The sequence below is a fragment of the Elephantulus edwardii genome, unplaced genomic scaffold (assembly GCF_000299155.1).
Source record: "Elephantulus edwardii isolate Elephantulus edwardi_28Jun2011 unplaced genomic scaffold, EleEdw1.0 scaffold00073, whole genome shotgun sequence".
Lineage (NCBI taxonomy): Eukaryota > Metazoa > Chordata > Mammalia > Macroscelidea > Macroscelididae > Elephantulus > Elephantulus edwardii.
This window is the reverse complement of record NW_006399823.1, coordinates 1,779,052-1,806,791: the sequence shown is the minus strand read 5'-3', so window position 1 is coordinate 1,806,791 and position 27,740 is coordinate 1,779,052. Positions and strand designations below refer to the sequence as shown.

Sequence of the window (27,740 nt, the reverse complement as noted above, 5' to 3'; positions counted from 1 at the left end):
TCACTGTACTTTTCACATGCTCTTCTCTACTAGGCCTACTATACCCAGACTGACAAAGTGTACCTCACCCCAAGCGACAGACTGGTTCCCTCTTCAGGTGGGCCTCTCTTGATTTGCCAGGCAACACACTCTTCTAACCTCAGCTCCCTAAGATGCCACCCAGCATATTGGGCTGCCTGACTCTCCAAATGGGCTGTCTTACTCCGAGGTACTGGGGAGTATGCTAAAGGTTACCCGAGGGCACAGGATAAAACTGCCCTATCCATCCTACCCCATGATCTGGGAGATAAGCCTGGATGAGTACACAGAAGACACCTTTTTAAAAATTAAAGCAATATGGATGCAGTTGGGAGAAGAATTTAAAAGATGCATGGATTTTAAGGTAAAATAGAGACTCCAAAGACATTTTAAGGCTGGGTGAGTCCCCTGTAGGATGTAATGATTTGCCTTTGCTGGTGGGTAACTTGTTGGGAGACTGGGAAGTTCTGGCCTACAATGGATAATAACTTATTTCAATTCCTGCTTCCTGAACACTCCCAAGGGCAAGACTAGGTCTGATTCATTTGTTCCACAAGTAGATGGCTTCAACAAATAGAAATTTATTTTCTCATAGTTCCTTAGGCTATAAATCCAAATTTAGAGCACAGGTTCTATGGGAAGGTTTTCTGTCTGTGTTGTCTCAGGAGAAGGTCCTTATCTCTTCAGCTTCTGATTCCTGGTTCTTTAGAGATTACCGTGTGTCTCCTCTCACCCTATCTCTGCTTGCTAGCTATTTTGTTTAATCTCTTTTACATCTCAAGAGATGAGACACACAATCCTGCCTTATTAACATAACAAAGACAACCTATTTCCCAGATGAGATTATAACCACAGGCAAAGAAGTTAGGATTGAGAACACATTTTTCTGAGAGAAGAGACAATTCAATCAGAAAAGGGCACCTTTGCTTCAGAAGTCTGGGAAGCTCTGGTCTACAGAAGGTAATGATTTATTTATATTTCCATCTCCCACACCAAGGCAGGCACTCTTGGGGGCAGCACTAACGCTGATTCATCTGTGAGGTGCCAGCACCCAGCAGAGAACTGAGCATACAGCAGCTGCCCTTTGAATAGTGATCATGATAGTAACAGCAGTCATAGTTAACACTGATAGCCTTTATGATGTGCTAGGCTCTAGTCTAACATTTCTATTCATTTAGTCAGTCCTTAGACCTCTATGATGTAGATATTATTATTCTCCATTTTTCAGATAGCAAAACTGAGACACAGAGCAGTCAAGTGTTACACAACTAGTTTATGAATGGCAGAATGGGGATATTTACTGAGCTAGTCGGGCTCCAAATGCCACACTCCCCCTTTACTGAAAGTGTACTGGATTGTCTTGGAGAGGGTGAAACTAAGTCTCTCCTTGGAGGCTAGGATTTTGAAGCTCCATCTCATATACTTTGGGCACGTGGCCAGGAGAAATCAGTCCCTGAAGAAGGATATCATGCTCCGAAGGGTGGAGGGACAGCACAGGAGAGGGAGACCCCAGATGAGATGGAGTGATATAGTAACTGGGGCAATGGGAGTAGCTGGAGTCAGTGAGACAAGCTCAGGACAGGGAAGGGTTCAGAGCTGCTGTATAGGGTCACTATGACTTGCAGGCGATTCAACAGCATATAACTACAATTTACTGAACTAGTACTGACTATTCAGAGCAAATGAATCTGTACATGCCCAAGATAGTTCATGCGACAACAATAACAAAAAAGCTCAAGTGAAAATGTTAAGGAGAAAAAAAAAGACAGTTGTGAAATGTTATATGCAATTGGACTATAATTATGGCTGCATAGGAAAAAACCCTGCCAGGAACTACATATATGCACACATACCCATAAACAGTATTCTAGGTGATTTCTTATTTAATTTGCCTAGCCTTCAGGTTTTCTAATGACATTTATGACACTTGTATAACTAACATAACTACTCTGGAGACTAAGGTGCATCTGATAAAGGCCATAGTCTTTGCAATCACTTGTTATGCATCAGAGAGTTGGACAATGATTAGGGAGGATAAAAGGAGAATTAATGCCTTTGAGCTGTGGTGCTGGAGAAGAGTATTGAGGGTACCATGGACTGCTAGGAAAACAGATTCATCCTAGAGAGGGTTAAACCAGGCTGCTCCTTGGAGGCAAGGATTCTGAGGCTTCGTCTGACATAATTTGGACATGTTGTAAGGAGGGACCAGCTCTTGCAGAGGGACCTCATGCTTGGGAGGGTGGAGGGATAGCACAGGAGGGGAAGGCCCTCTATGAGGTGGATTGTTTCAGTGACTGGGGTAATCAGGATGGGTGTGTCAGAGGCAGTGTGAATGGCACAGGATAGAGCAGTGTTTAGGGCTGTCATACATAGGGTCGCTATGAGTTGCAAGTGACTCAACGGTACATAACAACAACAAAAACAACAACAAACCTTGATTATGAACTAAAAAGTAAATCTATTTTTAGGGGGGAAACATGATGCATGTCTAAAAAGCCCTGATTGCTGTCCAGTTGGGACTGACTCATAGCTGACCCTCCAGGAGTGTTCAGAGGCTTTAAATTACATGAGAGAATATTGCTCATCTTTCTCCCTCAGGGCTGTAGGTGGATTAGAACTGACAAAGAGGTGCCACCTTTGCGTTAGAAGAGTAATTCCTCACCACTGCAGTCTTCAACATGGATTGAAGCTCAATATCAAGAAAACAAAGATTCTCACCACTGGGCCAATTGGCAGCATCAGTATGGATGATGAAGAGATCGAGATGGTTAACAGTTTTAGTTTACTTGGCTCTACAGGCAATGCTCTTGGTAACAGAAGCCAGGAAATCAGGAGATGAATTGCATTGGGAAAGTCAGCTGTGAGGGACCTCTCAAGAGTACTGAAGTGCAACGATGTCAGGCTGGAGACTAAGGTGCGCCTGATGCATCGGAGAGTTGGACAGTGAATAGGGATGTAGAAAGAGAATTGATGCCTTTGAGTTGTGGTGCTGGAGATGAATGTTGAATATACCATGGACTGCTAGGAGAACAAACAGGTTTCTGGAGTCAAGGATTCTGAAGCTTCATCTGACATACTTTGGGCATGTTGCAAGGAGGGACTGGTCCTTGGAGAGGGACATCATGTTTGGGAGAGTGGAGGGACGGCGCAGGAGAGGAAGACCCTCGATGAGATGGATCGATTCTGTGAGTGGAGTGGTGGGAATGAGTGTGCTTGAGATAGAGAGGTTGGCACAGAATAGAACGGCGTTTAGGGATCTTGTACATAGGGTCGCTATGAGTCACAAATGACTCGATGGCACATAACAACACAACAACAACTAACCATACACTAACACTCCCTTAAAATGAAATGTGTAAATAAAAAAAAATGAAATGTGTGGGCATAGGCATCTTCCTGCAATCCTTCACCTCAAATTCTGTTTAAAATTTTGAACTTAAAATGACTATGTTTTCACTAGGTCTCCTCTATTCAGCATATAATGAGTTTACTTTTTAAAAAAAATGTCAATTAGAAAATCTTTTCCTTTTCACAAATGAACTTTTCTTATTTATATTTGTTGATATGTTGTTTGGTTTTAGTTTGATAATTTAATTTTCTCTCATTTTAAATATCTTTTTAAATACTTTTATACATTATTTGGGTCTTCTTTGCTTTACAGAATTTTCATATGACAATTTGGACAGTTACTCTTCTATTTAAGTAATCATTATTAAGCAGTTACTAAAATTTATTTTTGTTATGGCACTAGTGGTACCTCTTAAGTTGCTGTTTATTTTAACTTCCCAATAATCCTATAAAGAAGGTACAGTTGTTACACATTATTACACAATTTACAGGGATGAAATGGAGGGCTAGAGAGGTCCAGTTGCTTAAGATCAGGCCGAATAAGTGGTGGAGACAGGAGGATCACACTTGGGCCCGATATCAGTGCTTGTGCTCAAGGCCCTTTTCTCTTTCACTCAATTCAAGGCCTGGAATGTCATTCCCAGAGACTGGAGTACACTCTCTGCCCCAGAATAATATAACCTCATTTTACCAAGGCCTGGACAATAAAGACACTTTCACTTCCTCCCCAATGCTCAAATGCACTCAAGAGAGGTCCAGTCTACTTTTAGAGAATCAGCTCCATCTGCAGCCCACGCAACCCCCTCACCTGGCCACTTGGTTGATGACAGGAGCGAAGTAGGTGGGTCCGTAGAGTTGCACTGTGCGTAGGCTCTGGAAGTAGCTCTCCAGCACACCTTCAATGCCCGCGCAGTTGGGATCCTCATCATTATTGTTCTGTTAGGGGAGATGCCCTGCCAGCCTGAGCCCTGAGGACACACTCAGAAGTGCTCTGATCTGAGCTTGCTCCTTAACCCCCCTTCATTCCTTACCCATCACCCCGGTCAAGCTCCCCTCCAAACTCCCACCTTCTTCCCTTCATGCTCTGCCACCCTCTCATCACTTCCTGCTCCTTTGCAGGTTCTTGGCCCTTAGAAGAAATGTAAATAGAGAGGATTCATCCACTTGAGTGGACCAGATGCTAGGATACAGAGTGTAGGCGCTGGACCATCCCATACCAAGGGGAACTGATGCGAGATCCGTCCCTCTGGTGGCAGCTTAGCCCCAAAACCGTAGGCTGGGAAGAGCTTGTCACTGTCATAATCTTGGATGATCTCTCCCACCGCCTTGAGGGCCATGGCATAGGCGCTAAGCTGGTAGGGACTCATGTAGTGCAGGGAAGTGGGCTGCAAGGGATTTCCTGTAGGAGGAGCACAGGGTTACCTGGTCCATTCATGTGTTTACTTCCCCATCCTTGTATCCATCCACCTACCTTTCAAAACCCATCCTTGCATCCATCCATCCATCTACCTTTCCATTCGTCTACCCTCTGCCTGTCTACTTTGTCATTATTACCTGTTCAACAATCTGTCCATTTATCAACTCACCCATGCCTATTTTCTATCCATCCATCCATTGACCCAACTACTCACACATCCACCAACCCATTCTTCATTTCTCCACATACCTGTCTTTCAGTCCACTTATATAGCCACCTCTCCATTTCTTATTTAACTCTCCACTCATATTCATCCATGCATCCCTCCACTTTGCTTATTTTCACTCTTTTCCCCCTTTTCATTTATCATCCCCTCTAAAGAGAACTCTGGTGGCCAAGTGTTAAAGAGTTGTGCCGCCAACCTCAGAGCAGGCAGTTCTAATCCACCAGCTGCTCTTGGAGAAAGATGGACAGTATCTTCCCATACAATTTATAGCTTCTAAAAATCTGCTCAAGGGTCGGCTAGAAGTCGGTTCTAACTCAATGGTACATAATAACAAGATCCCTATACATTTCATCAATTCACTCACATATCTATCTCATATGTTCCTCCACCCACTCTTCCATCTACTTACCCATTCTTTCACTAACTTAGTATTTCTCCATTTTTCCACTCACCTACCCCACTCATGCATCCACCATTCAAACCTATTGTACTCACTCATTTATCCATCAGTCTTCTCACCCTGTTCATCAATTTATTCATCCATTCAACATTCACCTCTATTCATCCATCCATCCGTCTTTACACTTCCATCCATTCATTTACTTATTGGGACAAATATCTTTTCAACCTTCATTTATCCATCTATTTTCCTATACTTTCACCCAATTTTCTCTCCCCACCCCCAACTTCCTACTTAAGCACTAGCCTGGCTGGGTGAACTCTTTCCCAGCCAGGGGTCCAGTCAGTCCATAATGGCTCCCTTGTAGTTCTGCCCCCACCACTCTGTTCTCCATTCATCCCTCACCATTGGAAGCTGTGAAGTCAATAGCCACTGTGAAGTTCAGCTGTGTCCTATTAGGGAAGAAGATGGGTCAAGAGGTAAGAGACAGATTCTTATTAAAACAGTTGTTTCCTGAACATTAACATGCATGCAAATCATCTGGAGATAGTACAATTCAGATACTAATTCAGAAGGACCATGTGGGCTCTGAGATTCTGCCTTTCTAACAAACATCAGCTGATACTGATGCTACTGGAAGTCTGCAGACCACATGTTGAGTTGCACAGTATTAAATGACTAATGTGTACCAAATGCATGATATGTAATTGAATCTAATTCTTACTGTAACCTTGAAATAGTAATCAGTTCCCTCATTTTACAGAGGAGACCAAGGCTCAATGAAGTACAATGCTTCTCTTGGTCTCCTGGCCTCACTGAACCACATGGCACATCCCTTACGGTATAGTTTGACTTTCCTTTTAATCTCAGGCTCTTCCTCTTTCTTGGTCACAGCTTTTTTGTAGCCCCAGTCAATTTTCTGTGGCCACTGTTGAAGGTCACTGGTTTGGCATCTTCCAAGGGGAGGTGGGGGAAGAGGACCAGATACTCAGAATATAAGGCCGCCCCACAAACAGGATAAAAAGAACCTTAAGTTGTATTTCACTGCAATGATGTGCAGTTTACACAGCTGACAGAGCACTTGGTAGTGTGCCAACGGTTTCACAATTTACCTCTGTGATCTTGTTGGATGTGCATCGTTCAAAAATAAACATGGAGGCTCGAAATTGGGAGCAACTCATTGCTGGACTTTCAGTCCCCAGATTGGCCTGTGACTCACCCACCCTTGATGTAGTCAACGAAAGTGAATTCTGAGTCCACAGAGAAGGACAGCAGCGTCACCTGTGGGGCACAAGAGGTAGACTCCATATTTGAGGAAGGGTAATAGGGGTGACAGAAGGATGGGTGTTGGAGAGCCCTAGAGAAAGGCAGCTGATGGAAGATACAAGATTTGCATGCCCACCCTGCCCCATCTTACAACTTTTTAAAGGAAAAAAAGGAGCAGCTGTCCAAAACATATTTGGATTTCCAAAAGCATATTGAATTGGAAGGCACAATTTAAGACTATTTTTATTAAAAGAGTAAAGATCACAGATTTTCCATCAGACAAGACAAAGAAACACCTTATGCCCAAGAGTACTATTATCCAAGTGATCTGTACCCACCCTCTAGCACTATGTCAGGAAGCATGGAAAAAGAAGGCTTCGGTGGGAAGGGGGCTCCAGCACCAGGGGACACTCACCGTTCCCGAGTTGACATATTTCTTCTTCTTACACTTCTTCCGAGGATTGAGCACCTGAAGGAGATGCTTACTGTGAAGGCAGAAGCAGGGAAAAGGAACAGCAGTGGGGTACTCAGGTCGGGGGCCAGGAAACCTGAGTGGGGCTGGGCCTCTCACCTCGTACACGGTAAACTGGTTCTGGGCCTTGCTCAGCTCCCGGTAGCTGGTGGTAAACTCACCGATAAAATCATGGCTGCAACGAGGCCAGCAGATGCTGCTGGTTTGAAGCTAGTTCTGAACCCAGACTTTATTCCCTCTATCCCCTGCCACTATGCCAGCTGAAGGGGACTGGGGCTGTAGCCAAAAGAGGGGCCACACTAAAGGGAAGAGAATGGGTGAGGCAGTACACCAGAGAGACTGTGGAGCACAAGGGCAGCCAAGATCTGGGCATCTGGAAAGCTAGGATATCTGTTGTTATCCTTACTGGCTCCTAAGTCTGCTTTGGGGTTCCTATGAATGTGCTACATAATGAAAGGGACTGTTGGGGTTAAGTACAGGAGAAGGGAAGAGGGATCATGTGGGGCAATTCCACCTTCCATCTCGGTCCCAGTCATACACATCAATCTTCACAGTTCTGTAATGAAGAAAATAAACACAGGCTCTGTGTGTGTGTGTGTGTGTGTGTGTGTGTGTGTGTGTGTGTGTGTGTGTGTGTGATATAAATCTCAGGGCCACTTCACCTGCTTACCTCTACACCAGTCAGTTTTCTCCACCCATCTGTCCTTCCATCAATCTGTTCTATTCTCAGATTAGCTCCATTCTCCCATCCTATTCATTCATTCTTCACCCATGCATGTGCCCAACCGTCTACTATTTACTACTATTATTGTTATTACTACCATTATGAATTAATAAACAGCTCTCATAGAGTTGATTCTTAACACTGTTGCTACTATTTTACCACTAATGGAGTCTTACTATATGCTAGGCACTGTTCTCAGCACAGTCTTATTTAACAACCATCTTATAGAACAAGAACTATTATTCTTATTTTTTAATAAGGAAATTGAAGTATAGGGAAAAAACCAACTTAACTAGGGTGCATACATATTAAGTGATTGAGCTGAGATCTGAACTCAAACGTCTGGTTCTGAAGTCCTTGTTCTTAAGTATTAACATATATACATACATATGTTTACATGCATACACACAGAAACACAACATATCACACACATATGTACATGCATACACATGGAACTCTGGTGGCTTAGTGATTAGAGAACTGTACTGCCAGCCCAAAGAAAGGAAGTTCAAATCCACAATCTGCTCTACAGTAGAAATATGGGCAATCTCCTCCTGTGCAATCTATTATAGCCTCTGAAAGCCCATTAGAGGGTCAGCTATATGTTCATTTCAATTCAACAACAATCAATAACAACAAATATGTATAAAATTCTATATGGCCATCTATCTACATGTCAGTCCACCTAACTACCTAGTATCCACTGTTGCTTCTTGTTGTGTATCTTCAAGTCAGACTGACTTAGAGCTGACCCTCCAGCGGGTTTTCAGAGGCTGTAAGTTGTTCAGAGGAAGTTCTTTCTCCCATAGAAGATCTAGTGCATTTGAACCACATGTCTTTGAGTTGGCAAAGCCATTCCTTACCACTAGGCTTCCAGAGTTCCCCCCTACCTAATAGCTACACACCGATTTAATCATACATTTACCAATTCAGCTACCTTTTAATCCATCTAGTTAGTCACCCATTTAACCCAAGTGAATCCAGTCATTCAATTATTCGAGTATTGATATGCAAGAATCCATCTATCTGTCCATCCATTATCCCAATAAAACCCCAACCGTCCTGTATACCAACAATGCTCATAGCAGTGTATTCACAATAGCAACAAAATAAAAATAGCCTAGATGTCCAATGAGAAGAAATGACTGGATTGAGAAATTATGGTACAGTCACACAATGCAATACTATGCAACACTAAGGAGCAATGATTTCATGAAATACTATATAACTGGTGCAACCACTCTGGAAGGCAGTATGGTGCTTTCTTTCCAAGTTGTAAATAGAAATACCATATGACCCAGCAATTGTACTACTGAGAATGAATATACACTAACGAAACCAGAACTGCCACCTAAACAGATATATGCACACTTGTGTTTTTGCTGTGTTGTTCACAATAGCAAAGAGATGGAAGCAACCCAAGAGCCCATCAACAAATGAATGGATAGAGAAACTGTGGTATATTCACATCATGGAGTACTATGCAACACTGAAAAACAAGGAACTCATGAAATATTATACAAAATGGGTGACCCTGGAGGACATTAAGCTGAGTGAAATATCTCAGTTACAAAAGAGACAAATACTGCATAATGCCACTGTTATAAAAAACAAAACAAAACAGGACTGACTTGGGGGTTGATGAGAAACTAAGGGGGAAAGGGGATAAATAATGAACACTTCATTTAAATAGATGAGGGAAAGAACTGTCTAAAAGAAATATGTTGTTGTTGTTATGTGCCATCGAGTTGTTTCCGACTCATAGCGACCCTATGCACAACAGCTCTAAACCCTGCTCTATCCTGCGCCAACCGCACCGCCTCTGACACATCCATCCCGATTACCCCAGTCACCGAATCAATCCATCTCATAGAGGGTCTTCCCCTTCTGCGCTATCCCTCCACCCTCCCAAGCATGATGTCCCTCTCCAAGGACCCGTCCCTCCTGGCAACATGTCCAAAGTATGTCAGACGAAGCCCCAGAATCCTTGCCTCCAAGGAGCAGCTTGGTTTAATCCTCTCCAAGATGAATCTGTTTGTTTTCCTGGCAGTCCATGGTACATTCAGTACCCTTCTCCAGCACCACAGCTCAAAAGCATCCACTCTCCTTCTGTCCTCCCTAGTCATTGTCCAACTCTCTGATGCATAACAAGCGATTGCAAATATCATGACCTGTATCAGGTGCACCTTAGTCTCCAGAGAGACACTGTTGCTCCTGAGTACCTTTGAGAAATATATGATTAGGTATTATTTGCACGTCAACAGTCCAGAATAAGAAGTGCATAGCAAAGAGGACTGGGACAGAGGGAGGAAATTGTGCAATAGTGACAGAATCTTTTTAAAGAGAAAAGCTAACTAGGAGGGGGAAGGAAAACGGACAACAATGAATGAATGGAAATCCAAGTTTTCTGTAAACTTTTGTTAAAATTTCAGTTTTAAAAAAGGAAAAAACACTATATAATACAGGAGAGTCTAAAGAGCATCATGCTGAGTGCATTAATTCAGTTGCATAAGGAAAAATATCCCCTAATATCACTATTGTAAAAATAGAAGGATAATTAGAGAAATGTGTATAAAGGTCCAAAAGGGAAAGAAGGAAAGGAGAAGGAGAGTGGAGTGTGAGGATGGGGAGAAATCACTAAGATGACAGAGTTTTGTGGGCAGATGGAGGGAGAGAAGGAATTAGGAAAGATCCACTAGGGACCTGAAAAGACAGGGCAATAGCAGGCATAAATAAATGGTGATTAATTTTATAAAACACAGTATATATGAATGATCATATGAAATACAATGTGAATGAAGGAATGTGTGAAAGACAATGTACATGAATGAAACATGTAAGAATTTTGTATATACACCAATATAAAATCAAGTCAAAACAAAAATCATCTGATATCTGTTCATCTTATATCCATGTATCTGCCTACCCATATGTCTACCCATATGTCTATGTGACCATTTCCACCTAATTTTTCACCACTGATCTATCTACCAATCTGCACACTTTCTATTTATTGGCTCATGTGGCCAGTTTAAAGTTTGGGAAGATGAACGGAGCAGCTGGATTCTACAAAGGCATGGTTGAGGCTTGGATGGCAACTGGGCATGAGCTAATTGGATTTGGCCTCTTATTTTAAAAAGGCATTTGGTTGCCCTTGGGCCTGGTTTTGTTTTCAACCAAACATTCTTGTAAATAGTATGGCACTGGTCTGAATTTGCTGTACAGGGGTAACTGTGGTTGCTGTGATAGTGAATACTGTGACACTGATGTGTCAAATGCAAAAATGGTTAGACAGTGTATGATGGAGCTCTCACATGAAAATAAACTTGGAAGCAGGAGTGACATCCACTTCCAAAATAGCTTGCCTCCAGAAATTCTATGAACTTAGAGAAACTATGAAAGTTATGCGTGTTCAGGACTTTTTGTTCATAGGGTCGTTATGAGTCGTCTACAACTCAATAGCACTTAACAACAACACCATGGTCAATTTATCTATACACTTTACATCCATCCATCAACCCATTCAACCATTAGTGCACACATATAGCTACCATTATTTTTACCATGATTCCACCTATCCATCATCCACTTTTTTCATTCATGTATTGCCTATCTACCAAACTCCTACCAATTCATACCTAACTCATCTATCCATCTGCTCTTCCACTCACCAACTCATCAATTCTTTTATCCATCATCTACCATCTTCCCATGCACCAATCCATCCATTCATTTGCTGTATGTTCATTAATTTCTCTCTCCATCTACCCACCAACCCTTTTATAATGGGATCCCCATATACATTTGTCTATTGTTCACTGTATTCATCCAACTAGATATCCATCAGTCCATTCATCATCATTCCATACATGTTTGGACACACTTGCCTATTAACTGAATGAACTCTTTTCTATTTTATCCACCCATCTGCTTTCCATCCACCTATCCACTCACACGTCCATGGATGATCTAGCTACCCATCTATGTAGCTATACATCTGCCTTCCTAGTCAATGACCTCATCACCTAGATCACTGTCTCACTTAGGACCCCACAACACTATTGGGTACTACTGCTATCATTCTTGGATCCAGAAATCCTCCTGTTGTGCTCTTGCCTCCCTAGGCCCCACTTTACGCTGAAGCAGACCTGTCATAGTCTCCATTGCACAGTGCCCGCACAGGGATGCTGAAGGGCTGCCACACGGGATTCAGTGTGTTTTTCACAACTTCTGTCTTGTGGCAGATGGTGAACCTGGACAGGAACAAGAGAACTGGGAGCTGCCCTAGGGTGCAATTGAGCCCAGAGGCAGAATAGGTACTTGGGGAGACTGGAATTCTCTGACTTGCTAAGCAGTTATTTTGTTTTACCTTGAATAAATTCTAAGCTCAGGTCCCTGTGTAATCCAAACTAGTGTCCAGGCCCAGCCGAAGAGTCCTAATGGGCCCAGGGTCACAGAGTGAGGGAGAGGGAGCAGTGACTCACGTGCCATCCTCATTGCTCCTATAGAAGACAAGGAAAGGGTCTGACTTCCCAAAGAAATCCTTCTTGTCCAGCTTGTTAGCACACAGCTGCATGGTAGCAATATCCTAGGAATGAATGAGTTTGGGCTATTAATATCTGAATTGCCCATACCCTTCAGTGACGTTTGGGGGGATAAGAGGGTAACAAGCCCCTTGGGTCTAGTGGATGGCCCCTACGAACCCGACAGTTGCTAAGTTCTTCTGCAGTCAGCAAGATGGTCCCACATTTCTTGCCTGGTACACCCCTGGAAACAGAAAAGTTCTCTTGGTAAGAGAGGGTAGGGTACCGAACTAGGAGTGATTGGTCATTGGGGACTCAATTCACCATTTATTGACAATTTTTTAAAAAAGGGGAATGTATTCCCTTCTGTCCTGGGCGGCTCTTGGTGAGCAAAGGAGTGACTTTGAATAGGGAAGGGCCTATAGAGGTAGGGAAGAATTAGAAAGGTGGAGGTGGACATCTCCTAGTGGCCATGAAATTTACAGTTAGTGGACTCAGGGTGGATTGCATGATTTCCCCTTTGTGAGAGTGACCCTGGCAAATTTCTTTAATAAAATGGGGAACCTGCTTGCTTGCATTTTGAGATTGTGAGCTGGTCTAAATGCATGTAAGGAAGTTATTTGTAAGCTTTAGAGATATAAAGGCAATTGTATGCCTCAAACAAAGTCCTAGTATCTGCTGAATGTGCTAGGCTTGGAGGACTTAGGTTTGAATTGGCCAAGGTGATCATGCCTTCACAGAATTTCCAAGGGAAGGTAGAATGTCAAAGCCAATAGGTATGTGTATTATAACATTACTGAATGAGGGAGGAGAATTTCTATCCAGACCCTGAGACAACAGGGCTGAGTTATTAGGTCAAAGCTGCTCTATTTTTTTCCAAGACTATAAAGAGATTTTTAAACAGGAAGAAAGCCTTTTCTTTTCTTGACCATAAGAGACTTCCATGGGCTTGCAGGGTGAATTCAAGGAGCCTTCCCCATCTTATTTCCTTTGAGTTTCCAACCAGTCAAAGACCTTGTTGATGGGGTCTGAGGGCTCCGGAATTTTGTAGTGGCAGCTTTCTCTGCCTGGAATCTTCCTCCTGATAGCTGCCTGGCTCACTCCTTTTGGGGCCCTTCCTCAGAAGTCACCTCTTCATCAGGCCTACTGGACTATCCTATTCCATATTGTAGTCTAACCCATTCAGCCCTTCTAATCCTTTTTTATGGTGCTCTACTGAGCCTTCCCTCACCCATCAACCCCCGTAGTCCACGTCTTTTAACATGTTATGCAAGGTACATGCAGTGTAGCCTGTTTTTGCTATTTCTCTCCCCTGCCCCAGGATGTGAGAGGGCAGGAATCTTTTGTTGTTCATCACTGCAACTCACCCTCTTGAACAGGAGCCGATAAAAATGAGTCCATGCCGAGTCTCTCTCTCTCTTTCATTACCATCAACTCATAGCTGACCTTCTAGTGGGTTTTTGGAGGCTGTTACTCAGGAAGAGATTCTCCATCATTCTCTTGTGGAGCCACTGGTGAGTTTGAACTGGCAGAAGTGCCACCTTTGACTTAGCACTGTAACACGCTACAGACCGGGCCACCAGAGCTCCCTGTGCCTAGTAATATCTGTGAAATGGATGAGTCCTATTTCATTCTGCTAGCGTGCAGGGCATGGCACACAGAACATGCTAATAGTTGTTTAGTGAATGGATGCGCTGGGAGTTCCAGAGGGACATGATTTGTCAGAGAAAGTTTCCCAGATGAGAAAGGTTTGGAGAGTGAATAAAACTTAGAAAAGGAATGATAAAGGCCTTTTGGGGTAAGGGTGACTTTGGCAGAGTTCTGGTTATTTCACTTTCTCATTTGAGTGATAGGAACAGTGAAAGCTCCTGACCAGAGGAAATCTCAGCCTCAGAGATACCAGTTTATAGCATCCTTGGGAAGGAGAATGTGGAGGTGCCCATTCCCTCCCTTTGTACTCACGTGAGGATTCGCTCCACACGGCTGCCTTGGCCTCCAATCACTTCTCCCAGGGCCAGAAATGTTTGTCCCAGGAAGTCCTGTGCAGTGACATAAGAGTCAGCAAGGCCAGCAGGAGCCAGGGCTTGGAGTTCTTGCTGCTTCTGGCCTGCACGGTTGTCCCCTTCTTCTCGGCCAAAGCTCACCCCACTCCCAGTCATATCCAGACGGCTCAGCCTCACCTTCTGCCGGTCCCACCAGTGGCCAAGGAAGGAAGAGAAGCAGTGAGTAAGGGGCGCAGGGGAAACAGAGGCAAGAGAAGGAGTGGAGGAGGGTGATTTGGGCAAGAGAAAGAGGGAGTTGGGATCACATGACAGCAAGAGTCGTTTAACACATTTGAGTGTCTCCGTGCCGGCCAGCCGGCGAAGGGACACTCGCTTACCGGTTTGGAGATGTTGGTTTTGGAATCCACGTTGTACCTGGGAAGAGAGTGGAGCCTGCTGGCTGTGGGGTGAGAGTCAGGCTGGGTGGGAGAGAAGCTACAAAGGGTTAATTAAGAATGTGGGTGAAGGGACAGAGGAGAGGGAGTTTCTTGGTCCTGAATGTCAACCTGAGTCTCATTTTAGGCAGCGGTCAGGGTCTTCCAATGTTGGAGAGGGGCAGAATTGGGGCAACGTCAAGCTAGGGGCAGTGAAGGGGTCAGGACCCAGGTGGAGGCCCAGCTAAACAAGGGGGCGGAGTTGTGGGCAGGGCCAGACATCCAGTCTGCTTTATGGGCGAGGCCAAGCTAGGCTTGGGGGAGGGTCTAAGGCAGGTGGACCATTCAGACCCCGACTGAGCTTGGCTTGGGAGCGGAGCCAAACAGAGGCGGAGCTAAAAGAGAGGGCAGAGTTGTGGGCAGGGCCAGACAGGCAGTGTGACTTGAGGGTGGGGCCCAGTTAGCCTCGGAGGTGGGACTAAGACAAGTGAGCCATTCAGAGCCCGACTGAGCTGGACTGCGGGACAGGCAGAGAGGAGAGAGAGCTATAACGAGGGGGCTGTTGTGGGGAGGGTCAGGCATACAGTGTGGCTTGAGGGCGGGGCCTAGTTAGGCTCGGAGGTGGGGCTAAGACAAGTGAACCATTCAGAGACCAACGGAGGGGACTCGGGGGCTGGGCTGAAGTAGAATTCCTGGTGGATCCAGGTCAGGGGCCTGGCCCAGCCAGGATTCTGGGTGGGGCCTCACACATCGAAGCGCAGATTTTGTTTTTCCTCAAAGAAATAATCGAGAACGAATTTGCGCAGAAAGTCGGGATTCAGCGTGTTGTCAATCACTTCAGTGCGTCCAAACTGAAAGGGGATGGAGTTGGGAGTGTGAGCGCGGGACCTAGGGGCCTCTGATCCCACAAGGAACCGTGAGAGCTCTCAGACTCACCTCCCGCCACTCCTGGCTGGCCCGGCTCTGCGTGTACAGCACCACCACTGCGGGCAGAGGCGAGGCAGGAAGGGCGTCAGGGCGACCCATGTCTCTTCCTTGTTCCCTGCCCCTCAACCACGCCCAGACCCCCAAGTTCTCCCTCTTGGCCCAGGACTGCCTACTAGGATCAGACTTGGAGAAGGTGTCGAGGTCCAGCAGGTTCCTGGAAAAGATGATAAACGAATAGGAGGAGGGTGGGTTGCTGGGGAGCTCAGCTGCTGGACCTGGCCTAAAGTGGGAATCAGGTGAGACATGGGGCTCAGCTGCGCCTTCCACCTTCACCCTTGTCACTCGGCAGGGTGAGGGTAGGGGCAGTCTGTGTGGTCAGCACTCTGGACAGCGCCAGAAACGTCAGCCCACCACTCCGCGAGCACATACGCTTTCACTGTCTCCAAGGACCCAAGAAAGAAGGGTCGCCCCGCAACTTTGTCCCCCTGGGGCCCAGCTTCTCCTAAATCCCCACAGACAATCCTTGAGCCTATAAGTCCAACCCTCCTTTTCAGGGTGAGGGGGTTGTCCATGGAGCCCCCCTCCCCGTCTTCGACCCCTCCAGCAGTTTGAGCCATCAGCCACCTCCCTCGATCCCCTAGGGAACCCCCATCTGTGCCAGCCGCGCGGGGACTGGGCAGAGGCAGTGCCGAACAGGGGCAGTGCTAAGCCCTCCCCAGGGGCCCCACTCACCGGCAAGACACGGTGATTTCGATCTTGGTGGCGGGGACGCTGCGCTCAGAGCCGCCGCTGAGGGACATGGCTGGTCTAGGTGCGGAGCTCGGGGCTGCGGCCCATGTGCGCGTCGGGCCGGGGGCGGCGTTGTCTCAGCCGGCTCCCTGTCTCAGCCTGCTCCCTTCCCGCCGCTCGCCCAAATGCGGCCGCCGACACCACGGCTCAGGCGGCAGGAAGCCCCGCCCGGCCCCGCGGGTGGCCCCGCTTCATTGGAGCAGCAGCACCAGAGGGGGCTCACCCCGACCCCCACCCTGGAGATCCGGCTGAAATCAAGGCACCTGAGCCGTTCACTGCATGGAAGCACTGGGAGCGCCGGATGTGTGTGTGTGTGTTGGGGGGGGAATGTCTCTTCCCAAGCTACCCCCAGCAACCTGCTGCCACTTCTTACCAAGGTTCCTTAATGAGTTCGAACATGTGCTCTGGGGAGCTCTATGACCTTGGCAAGTTAGTCCACAGCTCTGTGACTCAATTTCCTCTTCAGTATAAAGATCGAGTGACCCAGGTAAAATTGTTTAAAGCCAAAGCAGGGAAAAGGCTGCACATGCCATGCATGTTGCCACTAAGTGGATGATGACAACTTACCTGGACCTTGGCTGTAACCTAATTTATCAGGCCTTTTGCTGTTGCCTAAAAGAGTCTGAACCGACCCACAGCTGACCCTCTTGCGAGTTTTAATCCCGGGGAAGATTTACCCATCTTTTCTGGGGAGCAGCTGGTGTGCCTTCAGGATTGCAGCATAGTTTATCAGTAGCTACCAGAGCTCTTTACATGAATATGTATCAGGCCTTTTAGTAACTGCTCAGTAAGCATCCCTGGTATGCTGTCCACTTTGTTGGTATTGATGACCTCTTTTGTGTTAACTCAGTAAATCGTGGCTGCTACAGTCTAGCACTGTGTCAGGTCCTTTGAGTCTCATGGTATCACAGTGTGGATAGACAACACCCCTATCCCAACAACTGTCATTCTACAAGCACTACAAATGTGCTCTCTTTAGGAAAAAACTTGTTGAAAATGAAGATGCCAGCAAGGAAGCTAAAATGTGCGGCTGCCTTTGGAAACAATGATCAACAGGCCCCCAGGAGGCTGGGAACCACTCAGACTGAAGGATTGCTGCCCCTCAAGAGGAGTTCTGGGGAACTCACAACCAGGCTCAGGAGTAAATGGCACATTTAAATCTCTGGTTCCCTTTCTGCCTACCCTTTCCAGTCCAAGAAGGGAACATTGAAAACCTGTCCAAAGAGCTGCACAAAGATAGCAATCAAATGAAGATGCAAGAGTAGTTGTCTAGAAAGAGTTCCGTTTATTTAGTGATCTGTGTCAAATTCATTCTCCTCAGTGCAGGTGATTCCTCCTCCCCAAGAGGTAAGAATGAGGTCAGGCAAAGGGCTTCATTTGTGAAGGCATGGTCTTCACAAGGAACCAAGAAGGCCTTGTACAGTTGTGAGAGTTGGAGGATCCCAGCAAAGGCTGAAAGGGGTGGCAGTCAGGAGGCTGAGAGCGGAGAACCCCGTCCATGGCCTGCTCTGGTTTAGGGGGCAGCCATGTGGATGACGGCAGAAGACACTAAGGCCATTTTCCCTTTGCAGTCTCTTGCAGCCAGGTGTGGTTCTGGGCTCAGCTGGGAGGGGAGCAGGAAATTACTGGGGGCTGGATGGTTCATGAGGTGCTGCTGCTGGTACCCCGAAGTCCAACCCCACGGGCGAACTGCTCCAGCAGGCCCCCGATGGCACCAGAGGGACTAGGGGTAGCAGACTGAAGTCCCACTGTGCTGCTGTATGCGGCCAAGAAGGCTGAGCGCACCTCCTGCAGTCGAGCCTCTCGGTCACTCAGGGCTGCTAGCCTGTGGGGAGGGAAGAAGGGAGAATGAGTGGATTACCCTGGGACAGAACCCAGAACTCTCAGAGCAACAGACTGTGTATCACACAGCCTTTCCTGGCTGTACAAGGTCAACAGTGGTCCTGTAGTCATACTACTCCGGAGGTATAGGTCTCAAATATTTGGTCCTTGTTATCCCAATTCTTCTCAGCTTTGTTATCACACAGAAGCCCTGAAGTGGGCTGGGAAAACAATTCTGTAATGATCAAGGTGAGGCTGATAAATGTGGGAGCTACCACCTCTGCTCAGTGAAAACAAAGTGAGGCTCAAGCCTCATACCTACCAGCAAGAAGGGAGCCCCTGTAACAGCAATCGGTGAGCTCCAACCTTCTCACACTGAGACCTGGGGTACTCCAGGAGGAAGGTCTTGGCAGGGCTGGAAATATCCATGAGTCATAGCTCACCCCCCAGACACCCTCCCTCACGGCTCTAGCTGCACCTTAGTACTTGTGATTTTCGGCTAAGGGGCTCTGATCAGGTTATGCTCCTGAGCACCCTTTTGTGCTTGGGTGTGCACCTGTGTGTGCCAGCTCTCCCATCAAGATGCCTGTCCCAATGAGTGCCTTTTTCGCCCAAGGCCACCAAAGGTGCTAGGGAGGCCCTCTTCTCTACTTGGCCTAGAACTAGAGGAGGAACAAACAAATGTCTATCAAAGCAAGACTAGATCTGACCACCAAATCAAGAGTTCTCCCCAGGAAACCAATTCCTGGGCAATTTCTCTAGGGATCTGTCAGAGGCAGTAGTAATGTATCTCGCTCCCAAGTCAAGCATAATTTACAGCCCAGATACTGTCACTGGAGGATAGACCAGTTCCTAGCACAGAGGCTAGACAGCACCCTAGGTAAAGTGGACTGTGGAATTAATGTGTGGGTAAGAGAAAAAAAATGAGCAGCAGATTCTGGTGCTAAGAAAAACCCAGTACATCTTGGAGGAAGGCTAGAAACATGGTGTTGGTATCAATTCTTCCAATACTGGCATGACCCAGAAACTTCCCCTCAGGTCTGGAGGAGACACCTGTCCCTAGATCCCTACTTTCTAATTGGGTTTACACAGGCCAGAGGCCATGTGTGTTTCCCCTTACACCATAAGTGGAGGAAAAGGAGGGTAGTAGTTTTCATTCACAAGGCACATATATATGCATTTCCCCCCATCCTCCAAGGCAAAGGGGCAGAAGCCACACCTAGTCAGAGACAAGCCAGAGCCCAGAAAAGACATGTGGTGATGCAGAATGAAACACACAAGGGTTGATCAGACATTATAATAAATTAACTAAGTCAGCCAGTGATAAACAGATCCAGCACTGATCCATATACTGGGTGATCTTTCTAGGACTTAACTCTGACCTCATACTTGGTTCTCAATCTTGGTAGGTCATGAAATCATATGATCTAGCCCTCAGACACTCAGAAGCCCGAGAGTGGGCTAGTAACTCAAATGGTTAGGTTCTAGGTTGGGTGGCGTGGGGCTGGAGTTGCTTCTTAAAATGGCTAATGCCAGGTGAGAAAGCTCTGTTGGCCTACTGGGTAAGGAGTAGAATCCACCAACTGCTCAGAGGGAGAAAGATGGACAATTTCCTCCTATGTGATTTACAACCATTGAAAACCACCTGGAAGGTCAGCAATGAGGCAGTTCTGGCATATAACAATGTCGGGTAAGGGGGTTCTCGAGTTTGTGCTTCCTTTACATTTTGACTGACAGAGGAATTGCCAACAAAAAGGTACAGAAGTAATTTTTCTTTCCTTTACTTCCAAACTGAAAACAATGATCTTGTTTCCAGCTAAGTCGTGTGGCTACCAGAGAGCAGTGATGAGCACTAGCAGCCTCTGCAGCCCTCCACTACCTTCTGGTTGGGAGGCCAAGACCTGACAGCACCACCCTGCAATTCCAGTGCTTGGCCTGGTTTGCATGAAGCAGGCCTCTGAGGCCCCTTTTCCTCACCAGTTCTTCATGCTTTGCTGTCATGGCTGGGGAGGGATGTGGAATACCCAGGATTGGGGCTTTATTTGACCATGGTGTGAAGTTGAAGGAGGCTTGCTGAGGGGCCTCTGGCAGTCACATCTGAGGAGCTGGCCTGCTCCCCAGGCTGCCGGAGGTTCTCCCCTGCTTGGCATCCATGGGGGGGCAGAGCAGGCAGCTTCCACAGAAGCTGTCACACAGGGGGATGTACTCTAAGAGATGAAGCCCAAGGCTTGGAGTGAGAAGATTTTCTGGGCTTGGAATCTAATATACCCACCCCATTTTCTTTTCTGCTTAGAGGCAAAAGCAGAGGACAAAAGGGAGAGAGGACAGTAGGGAATCCTTGGTCCTTCTCAGAAGGGCACAGCCAGCAGGTTCCGGCTCCGGTCTCTACCATACATCTGCCTTCACCACTATCCTCACTGTTCTGCTTTCAAAGAGTTCTCATGTCCAACAATGCTTTGGACAGAAATAGAATCTTCTGTAGTTCCGTCCAGCCAGCTTTCTCTTAGGGAACACCCCCAGATACCTGCACCTGGTTATAGAGGCTACAGCGAGTGATCACAGCTCCAGCACACGTCCTCCTTTGTACCTCAGGGCCTGGGAGCAGTGAGGGTTACTAAGCTGGAATGTCAAGGGAAGCAGGTAGCCAAGGCCATTCCAGGGCCAGCCTGCTTCATTCTAACACTCCTGACTGCTCACCAATTTTGTTCCTCTTTTTTGTTACTGAGAGTATACACAGCAGAAAGCACATTAATCCAACAGTTCCTAAGTGTCAATTTCTGTGAAACGGATTATATTCCATTCTTATCTTCCCAAAGTTGTTCCTTTCCCGTTAACAAACTCACTGTCCCCTAAGGTTCCCATGTAAAGCTGCTAACAATGTGGTCCCACATAAATAGTTCTTAAAAGAGTACAATGCTCAAGCCAACATTCTTTAAGCAAAACTTGGTCTCAAGAAGACTTCAAGAGATGTTTTTGGCTTGAGGTTTGAAGATGATGTCGGGATAATCATTTCAGGAATTTGTCCTGCTCATCAGCTTTTGATGTGGGCAGGGGGGCATCCTGCCTTCTCAAGCAAGACACTTACAGATAACTGTTAGGGAGCTCATCCAGGAAGTTGAAAGGGAGAGAGGAGTCTGTATGCAGGACAGCCCGATCCTGAATACTGCCACAGCCTGTTACCATCTGCCAGCTGCCAAAGTCTGTGGAGAGAGAGGATCCGGGCAGGGGATGGTCCACTGATCTGGGGCAGAGAGGAGAGAGGGAGACGATGCAGTCAGTCATATGCCTGACAAGGCTCTGCAGGAGATGGGAGCTGCTCCGGTCCCGGGCCGCAGCCACATATTCTGCTGGGGAGCATATCTGCAAAGTCAGTCACTATCTTCAAAAGTGCACTAAAAGCCAGACAGGTTGTGATCCAGGAAGAAGAACAGATCATAGGCAGGTTGAGCTGAGAGGACAATGCTTCATGCAAATATTTTTGTGAGCAAGACAGCAAAAGCAAAGTCAGGTGGCAATAAGTAAGCCAGCAACCAAAGCCTGGGATCAGGGTGCACCTGGTCTGGTGGCAGACACAGCACCTAAGACTGACAGCAATGACAGACCACGGCATGCCTCTGTTATGGAGATGTGCAGGATGGGCAGAGCAGAACCCATGGACACTGAGGGACTGGGACAGCGGTGACCTAGATCCAAGACTATGGTGATGGGAGCCCTTAGAGGCATAGTTTGTATTCACAAGCATCAACCCAGCAAAAGGCATCGGCTATGCCCAGAGGAAAGGGATGAATCAGGCAGCTAACTGACAGCTGCATCAGACCTCTTCAGGTGGATGCAGAGGAGGAAAGTGGTGCCAGGAAATCTACTGCTGCCACCTCTCCCTTCCACACAGCTTTTTGTATCTGGACATGGGCCCACCCCTAGTGGACTGGGAAGACATCGAACAAGGCTCTTCCATCAGTACCCCAGACTCCAGGGCATGTCTTTGATGCAGCACCCTTTATGAATGGTAGAACGTAGCTACTTTTGCAGGAACCCAAAAACAGGCCAGGAGCGTGAGGAACATCAAGGCAGAGAACATGCAATGACCTTGGCCCATCCAGCTGGCTGGGGTCAAGGGCTTCCAGGAGGAGGGGACAGCTTTATCTCAAGCAGATGAAACTCTGATCTTCCCTAGTCAGTTCCACCTGAGTGAAAATGGAGCCCAGAGAAGTTAAGACACATGCCTGTGGTCCCAATGCCAATGAGCACATGGAAGGACCTGCAAGACTGACTGACCCAGCAGAGCAGATCTGCTCTGAAAGGAACTCCCTGGAGAACAAAGAAAAACAGATGGCTTTCTAAGGTGAAGATGCCATAAATCCGAAACTCTGCAACATACAGACTAGCTGTCTTCATAATTTCTGCTCAACTCCAGGGCATGTCGTGGCAGTACTTGTAAGACAGGAGCCTCCAATACCCAGAAGGCTGTTTTGTCAATTCTAGGCAGAACCAAGCGGCAGGACTCAGGCTGTAAGTCTGCCCTGCTCTCCCTTCCTCTCTCCATGTCATCTGTCCCGTCTAGTGTTCAAGTCTGAGGGCAAACTTTGTTTTCTAGTATTAACTGTTTATGGAAAAATTTTGCTAAAAATCAGAGTGCAGAGGGGTTGCTGACATGAAGACAAGCCTGCTCCACTGGGGAAAAGGCAGATCGAATGTAGCTACAGGCAGGTTCCCTCAAGGATTCCACACCCTCTAGATTCATCACTGCCTTTGCTTCCCCAGCACCCAGCATCAACAGGCAAAAGCTGTGCCTGGAAGAGCCAGGGAACAGTGGTGGAATAAGATAAGACTGTGCAAAGGGCAACAGGGTGCCTGTACCTCTCGGGATGTAAAACCATCTCTGGAGCAGCCAGCAACGCAGACACCTGCATTTTTCAAGACTGAGCTCCAAGAAAATCCTCTGACTTGGCTTTTGCCAAGAAAAGGTTGCAAGCAGTTACGTTCTGCTCCTGGCTGGGAGAGCAGGGGCTATGCTAAGCAGAAAAGTGCTTTTTAACCCCCGTATGGATTGGCTGGAGGGGCAGTTCAATGACAAGAGACAGCAGCCACAAGAACTTACTTGCACCTGCACATGGAAATCCTCCACTGCTGCCAAGTAGATTCTGACTCTTAGCAACCTTATGGGGTTGGCAGAACTGCCACATGGTCATGATGCCATAAATTTTCATGGGAGCAGACTGCCTCATCTTTCTCCCATAGAACTAAGGCAGAGTCAAAGTGATGTCCTTTCAAGTATCAGTCCAACCATCACATAATGAACCATTATACAGCCAAAAGAGCAACCTGCATGTCTGAGAGAGGACACAGAGCAGTAGAGATGTCTGCAACCCATCATCACTGTCCCTTACCTACAGAGTCGAAGACTGAAAAACACATGAGGAGGCTAGTATAGTACAGACTTAGCTACACAGCAGAGCCAACAGCACCTCACAGGGCTCAGGAAGGGGGCATCTCAGCAAACTGACCTTCTTTAGAGAAACAGTCCTTCCCCTGAGCCCTGAAAGAGGAGCAACTCCTACCGCTGCTAGACATCCCGCTGCTGGTTCAGGTGCAAGATTATATATACATGCAGAAATGGCTCAACCCACACAATGAGAAATGGGTATGTGATGGGGTACCAGGCTCAGCCTTTCTGACTTTTTTTTTTTTTATTATTTTTACATGTACCGTCAAATCAGATCTGACTGGTACAAGAGGAGATTGCCCCCTCCTTCTCCAGCAGAGCATCTGGTCAGGCTCAGCCTTTATGACCAATGTTTTGTAGCCCACAGGGCCTCAGACATGGGACCAATGTTCTAGGTCTTGTGCTGAACAAATGTACTGAAACATAAGGAAAGAATGGACCACATACTTTGTTCCATATCTTATTTAAACTCATTCACTGCATCCAGGATCACTCTTCCCACTTTAAAGAAGTAAAAACAGAGCTCAGAGATGGGAAGTGACTTTGCAAGTCATACAACTAGCAGTGGTGTGACTGGGATACGTGCTCAGATAGGAGCAGAGCCTGTAAAGCAACCACAGAATATATTCATTTTCCTTTCTCCGAAGAGTGGAGGGACTGACTCAGGGATAAGCACATAACCTCCAACTTGAGTAAAATCCAGCATTTCTGGTTTATGACTGGAAGAGAGAAGCCCTGTGTGATCCTTGGAAGCACAAGACACAGGAGCTCCTGTCCAGAAAAAGCTACTGAGTGAAAAGAGGCAACAAAAACTCACAGGAAAATGGAGCTGGAGGCTTGATCAGGTTATTCCTGAAAGCCACATTTCTACCAGACTTTCCATATGAACTAACCGTTTTCCTTTATTGTTTAATTCTATTATTTCCATTGGAAAACAACTGAACTGATGTGAAAGGCTTGAAGGCAGACAGCCAGTTTAAGCCCCTGATTATATAAAAAAGAAAATGAAAGTCCAAAGACATTAAGTCACTTATCTGAGGGGACAAAGAAAAGTTCTGACGCACAACCTACAATCCCAGATGTTAAGAGGTGAGATGTCTCCAAGCACAATCAATAAAAGTGCATCTAAATTCCAAAATCAATCTCCATAATAGTCTATGTGTTTCCTACTGCCAAAGGGGCCCTTTAGAGTAGTGAGAGAAGATCTTCACCCTGAAACCCACAGCGTCCCTTTTCAGCAGGAAGTAGCTAAGAGAATATGCCATCCCCTTTTCCTTATGACTCAGGGTGAAGTCTCTCTCAGGGAGGAGTGATAGGGAATGGCAAAGGACACACTGACAAAGAAGATTAATCAGAACTGGCTTTGACAAGCACTGTGGCATTTGGACAAGAACAAACTGGGAGGAGGGTAGAGAGAATAGTGCAACAATGAATGAATGGAAGCCCAAAATCTCTGTAAATGTTTATGAAAATTAATAAAATATAATTATAGAAAAAAAAAAGAGGTGAGATGTCACTTAATATAAACCTTCCCCCCAGCTAACCTCTAAGGCTTCCCTCTGATGCTGCCCAATGATCCCAGTCTCTGCACAAGTAAATGCCTCGAGGAACGGGGCCCTAGGGAAGAGTTTTTCAGTTCAACAAGGGTCTGAATTTACAGAGCAACTGACTTGCAAGATAAGTAGGACAGGATTTCATAACATACTTGAAACATCTTTCCCTGCATCCTGGGAGTGGAGGGGAAGGAAGTGAGAATTGGGAAGTGTCACAGAACCAGAGATCTGTGGGATTTCTGGAGGCCTCTGAACAGTGTACTGAGACTTCGATCTTATTACCTGGGTCTTGAGCTGGCATTATCTTTAGGTCTCTCAATGCTCACTCCTGACAAGGAGTTTTTGCCTCCAAGTAGGAACATGGGATGAGAACGCTATATGTTACAAGAAATAGCTTGATTTCTGAGACAGGGCAAGGACTGCTTCATTAAAGACAGCTTGGGACAGAACTCACTGCTAGGGGAAGTTCGCGGTAGTGGTGGCAGCAGGCGTTGGTGTCAATGTTGCTACTTGGCTGTTTAAGCAGGCTGCAGGTGTCCCTTTGTCACATGTTCATCTGCTCTCCAAGCAGCCTGGACTTCATGCTGGGCTCAGCAGTGGGCTCCTCCCTGCTCAGGCATAGACAACACTGTTCTAGCAAATCCCCATCTCAGTGGACATCTGACTCCTGAGCAGAGACCGAGGTCACAGATCATCAAGGCCTGGGGAGGCATGCTAGCCAGACATCAGCCTTATAGCCCTATCTCATAAATGAGGAGTTTAAGGGCAAGTCAACCAGAAGTTGCTACAGTGAGAGCTTATTGCAAGAACCCACCAGTGCTCCCAATGAGAGAAGCACAGAGTTTAACAGGAATCAGGTCTGGTGGAGCTCTGATGGCCAAGTGCTAAGAACCGGCACTGCAATCTCAAGGGCACGTGGTTCGGATACACCAGCTGCAACTCAGGAGAAGGATGGGCAATCTCTTCCTGTATGCCTCTGAAAACGTGCTGGAGGTTGAGCTGTGAGTCAGTTCTGACTACACAACACAAGCACCACCACCACCACCACCACAACAACAACAACAACAGGAAATCAGCACCCTACAGAACTTTTTTCTCAATCTGGACATGCCTATTTACTGAGAACAAAACTTTGATTCCTTTCACAGGTAAGACTTCCTTTGAAAGAGATATGCTTATAGAATTTGAAGCATATAAAACCCACAGTTTCCAATATGAGAATTCTGCCTTTTATGAAGGGTTGTTTTTTTTTTCCAGATAGTCTCTCCTTTGAGAACTGACTGGCTATTATTCCCGAAGAGAGGCAGAGAAACTAACAAGAAGATCCTTGGGCAATTTAAGACAAAAGAAATGAAATTTAATATTAATAGAAAGAAATGATTAAAATGACCTAAATAGGAATGTTATTGTTGTTTACCATCTAAGTCAGAACTGACCCATAACTGACCCTATGGTGGGTTTTCAGAGGCAGGTAAACGCATGCGAGGAGACTGCCTATCCTTCTCCCATGGAGCAGCTGGTGGCCTTAACCATGTCCTTTGGGATGGCAGCTCAGTTTCTTGCCACTGGGCCACCAGAGTTCCCGCTAAATATGAACAGTCTTTCAAAACCTACTGCAAATTAGCATCTAAACCTTGTTACCAGCCCATGCCTTGAAGAGAGTAGTGAAATGGTGCATATTTCATCCAGCCCATCCAGAAACCTTGTGCTGCTCCTCTGTCCAACTATCTGAAACTTGGCCGGGACACTTCAAGTGCTCCTCAGCCTCCTGAGGCACACAGGGGTTTGTCCTGGACAAGCAGTCTTGAGTCATTCAATGGAAGGAGAGAAACACTGACTGTGAGGTGGAGAGATGCAGGTAAGGGCAGCCTTCTCTTTCTTTCTCTGAAACTACTGTATGCTAAGATAGGAATGTAGGATCTTCTGGCAGGCATAAGAAGGGATCTGGGGGAGGGATGCCTTGGCTTAGGAGCCCCTAGCAATTCCAAACAATTTCCACACTGAAGCAAGACCCAGAAGATGGAGGAGCTCTTTCAGTTTCTGCCCCAGTTGTCTGGTCCAGCTCCAAAGAGACAAAAGGAGGCAGAGAGGACGAGGTGCTCAGCTTAGAGAAGGAAGGGCCACATGGTACTGTGGTGGGCATGCACAGGTGCCCTGTGTGGAAGCTGGGAATGAACACAGACCACAGAGGTTTGTTTGTCCCCAACTTCCAGTGGGGTTAGAGGATCCACGATCTCACTGAAGATCTGACCACAGAAGATGCAGACAAGTGTGGCATTACAGGATCCCCTCAGATGAGAGCATACGGGGTCTACTGAGGAGGAGAGATTCTCATCACTCTCCATTACCTGATTTTGTCATTTCCACACAAAAGCCAGAGAGGATGATGACGGGAGA

At 46.5% G+C, this 27,740-nt stretch overlaps 2 protein-coding genes across 2 annotated transcripts in view; both read right to left on the bottom strand.

Annotated features, from left to right (window-relative positions):
* The window catches only part of CPNE9 (copine family member IX), a 35,047-nt gene extending 18,504 nt beyond the window's left edge, over positions 1–16,543 (bottom strand). The window contains exons 1-17 of the mRNA XM_006888906.1: positions 16,470–16,543; positions 15,911–15,951; positions 15,747–15,793; positions 15,558–15,661; positions 14,775–14,811; positions 14,575–14,577; positions 14,357–14,433; positions 12,575–12,638; positions 12,356–12,459; positions 12,020–12,124; positions 7,662–7,703; positions 7,247–7,322; positions 7,091–7,144; positions 6,629–6,690; positions 5,815–5,861; positions 4,584–4,765; positions 4,175–4,302 (exon numbers count right to left, since the gene is read on the bottom strand). Of these exons, the coding sequence (XP_006888968.1) occupies positions 4,175–4,302; positions 4,584–4,765; positions 5,815–5,861; positions 6,629–6,690; positions 7,091–7,144; positions 7,247–7,322; positions 7,662–7,703; positions 12,020–12,124; positions 12,356–12,459; positions 12,575–12,638; positions 14,357–14,433; positions 14,575–14,577; positions 14,775–14,811; positions 15,558–15,661; positions 15,747–15,793; positions 15,911–15,951; positions 16,470–16,537 (1,241 nt within the window). The 5' untranslated portion in view covers positions 16,538–16,543. The remainder of the gene's footprint in view (positions 1–4,174; positions 4,303–4,583; positions 4,766–5,814; positions 5,862–6,628; positions 6,691–7,090; positions 7,145–7,246; positions 7,323–7,661; positions 7,704–12,019; positions 12,125–12,355; positions 12,460–12,574; positions 12,639–14,356; positions 14,434–14,574; positions 14,578–14,774; positions 14,812–15,557; positions 15,662–15,746; positions 15,794–15,910; positions 15,952–16,469) is intronic.
* Positions 16,544–18,167: 1,624 nt separating this feature from the next.
* Positions 18,168–27,740, bottom strand: part of MTMR14 (myotubularin related protein 14) — a 65,018-nt gene continuing 55,445 nt past the window's right edge. The window contains exons 18-19 of the mRNA XM_006888952.1: positions 21,433–21,588; positions 18,168–18,351 (exon numbers count right to left, since the gene is read on the bottom strand). Of these exons, the coding sequence (XP_006889014.1) occupies positions 18,168–18,351; positions 21,433–21,588 (340 nt within the window). The remainder of the gene's footprint in view (positions 18,352–21,432; positions 21,589–27,740) is intronic.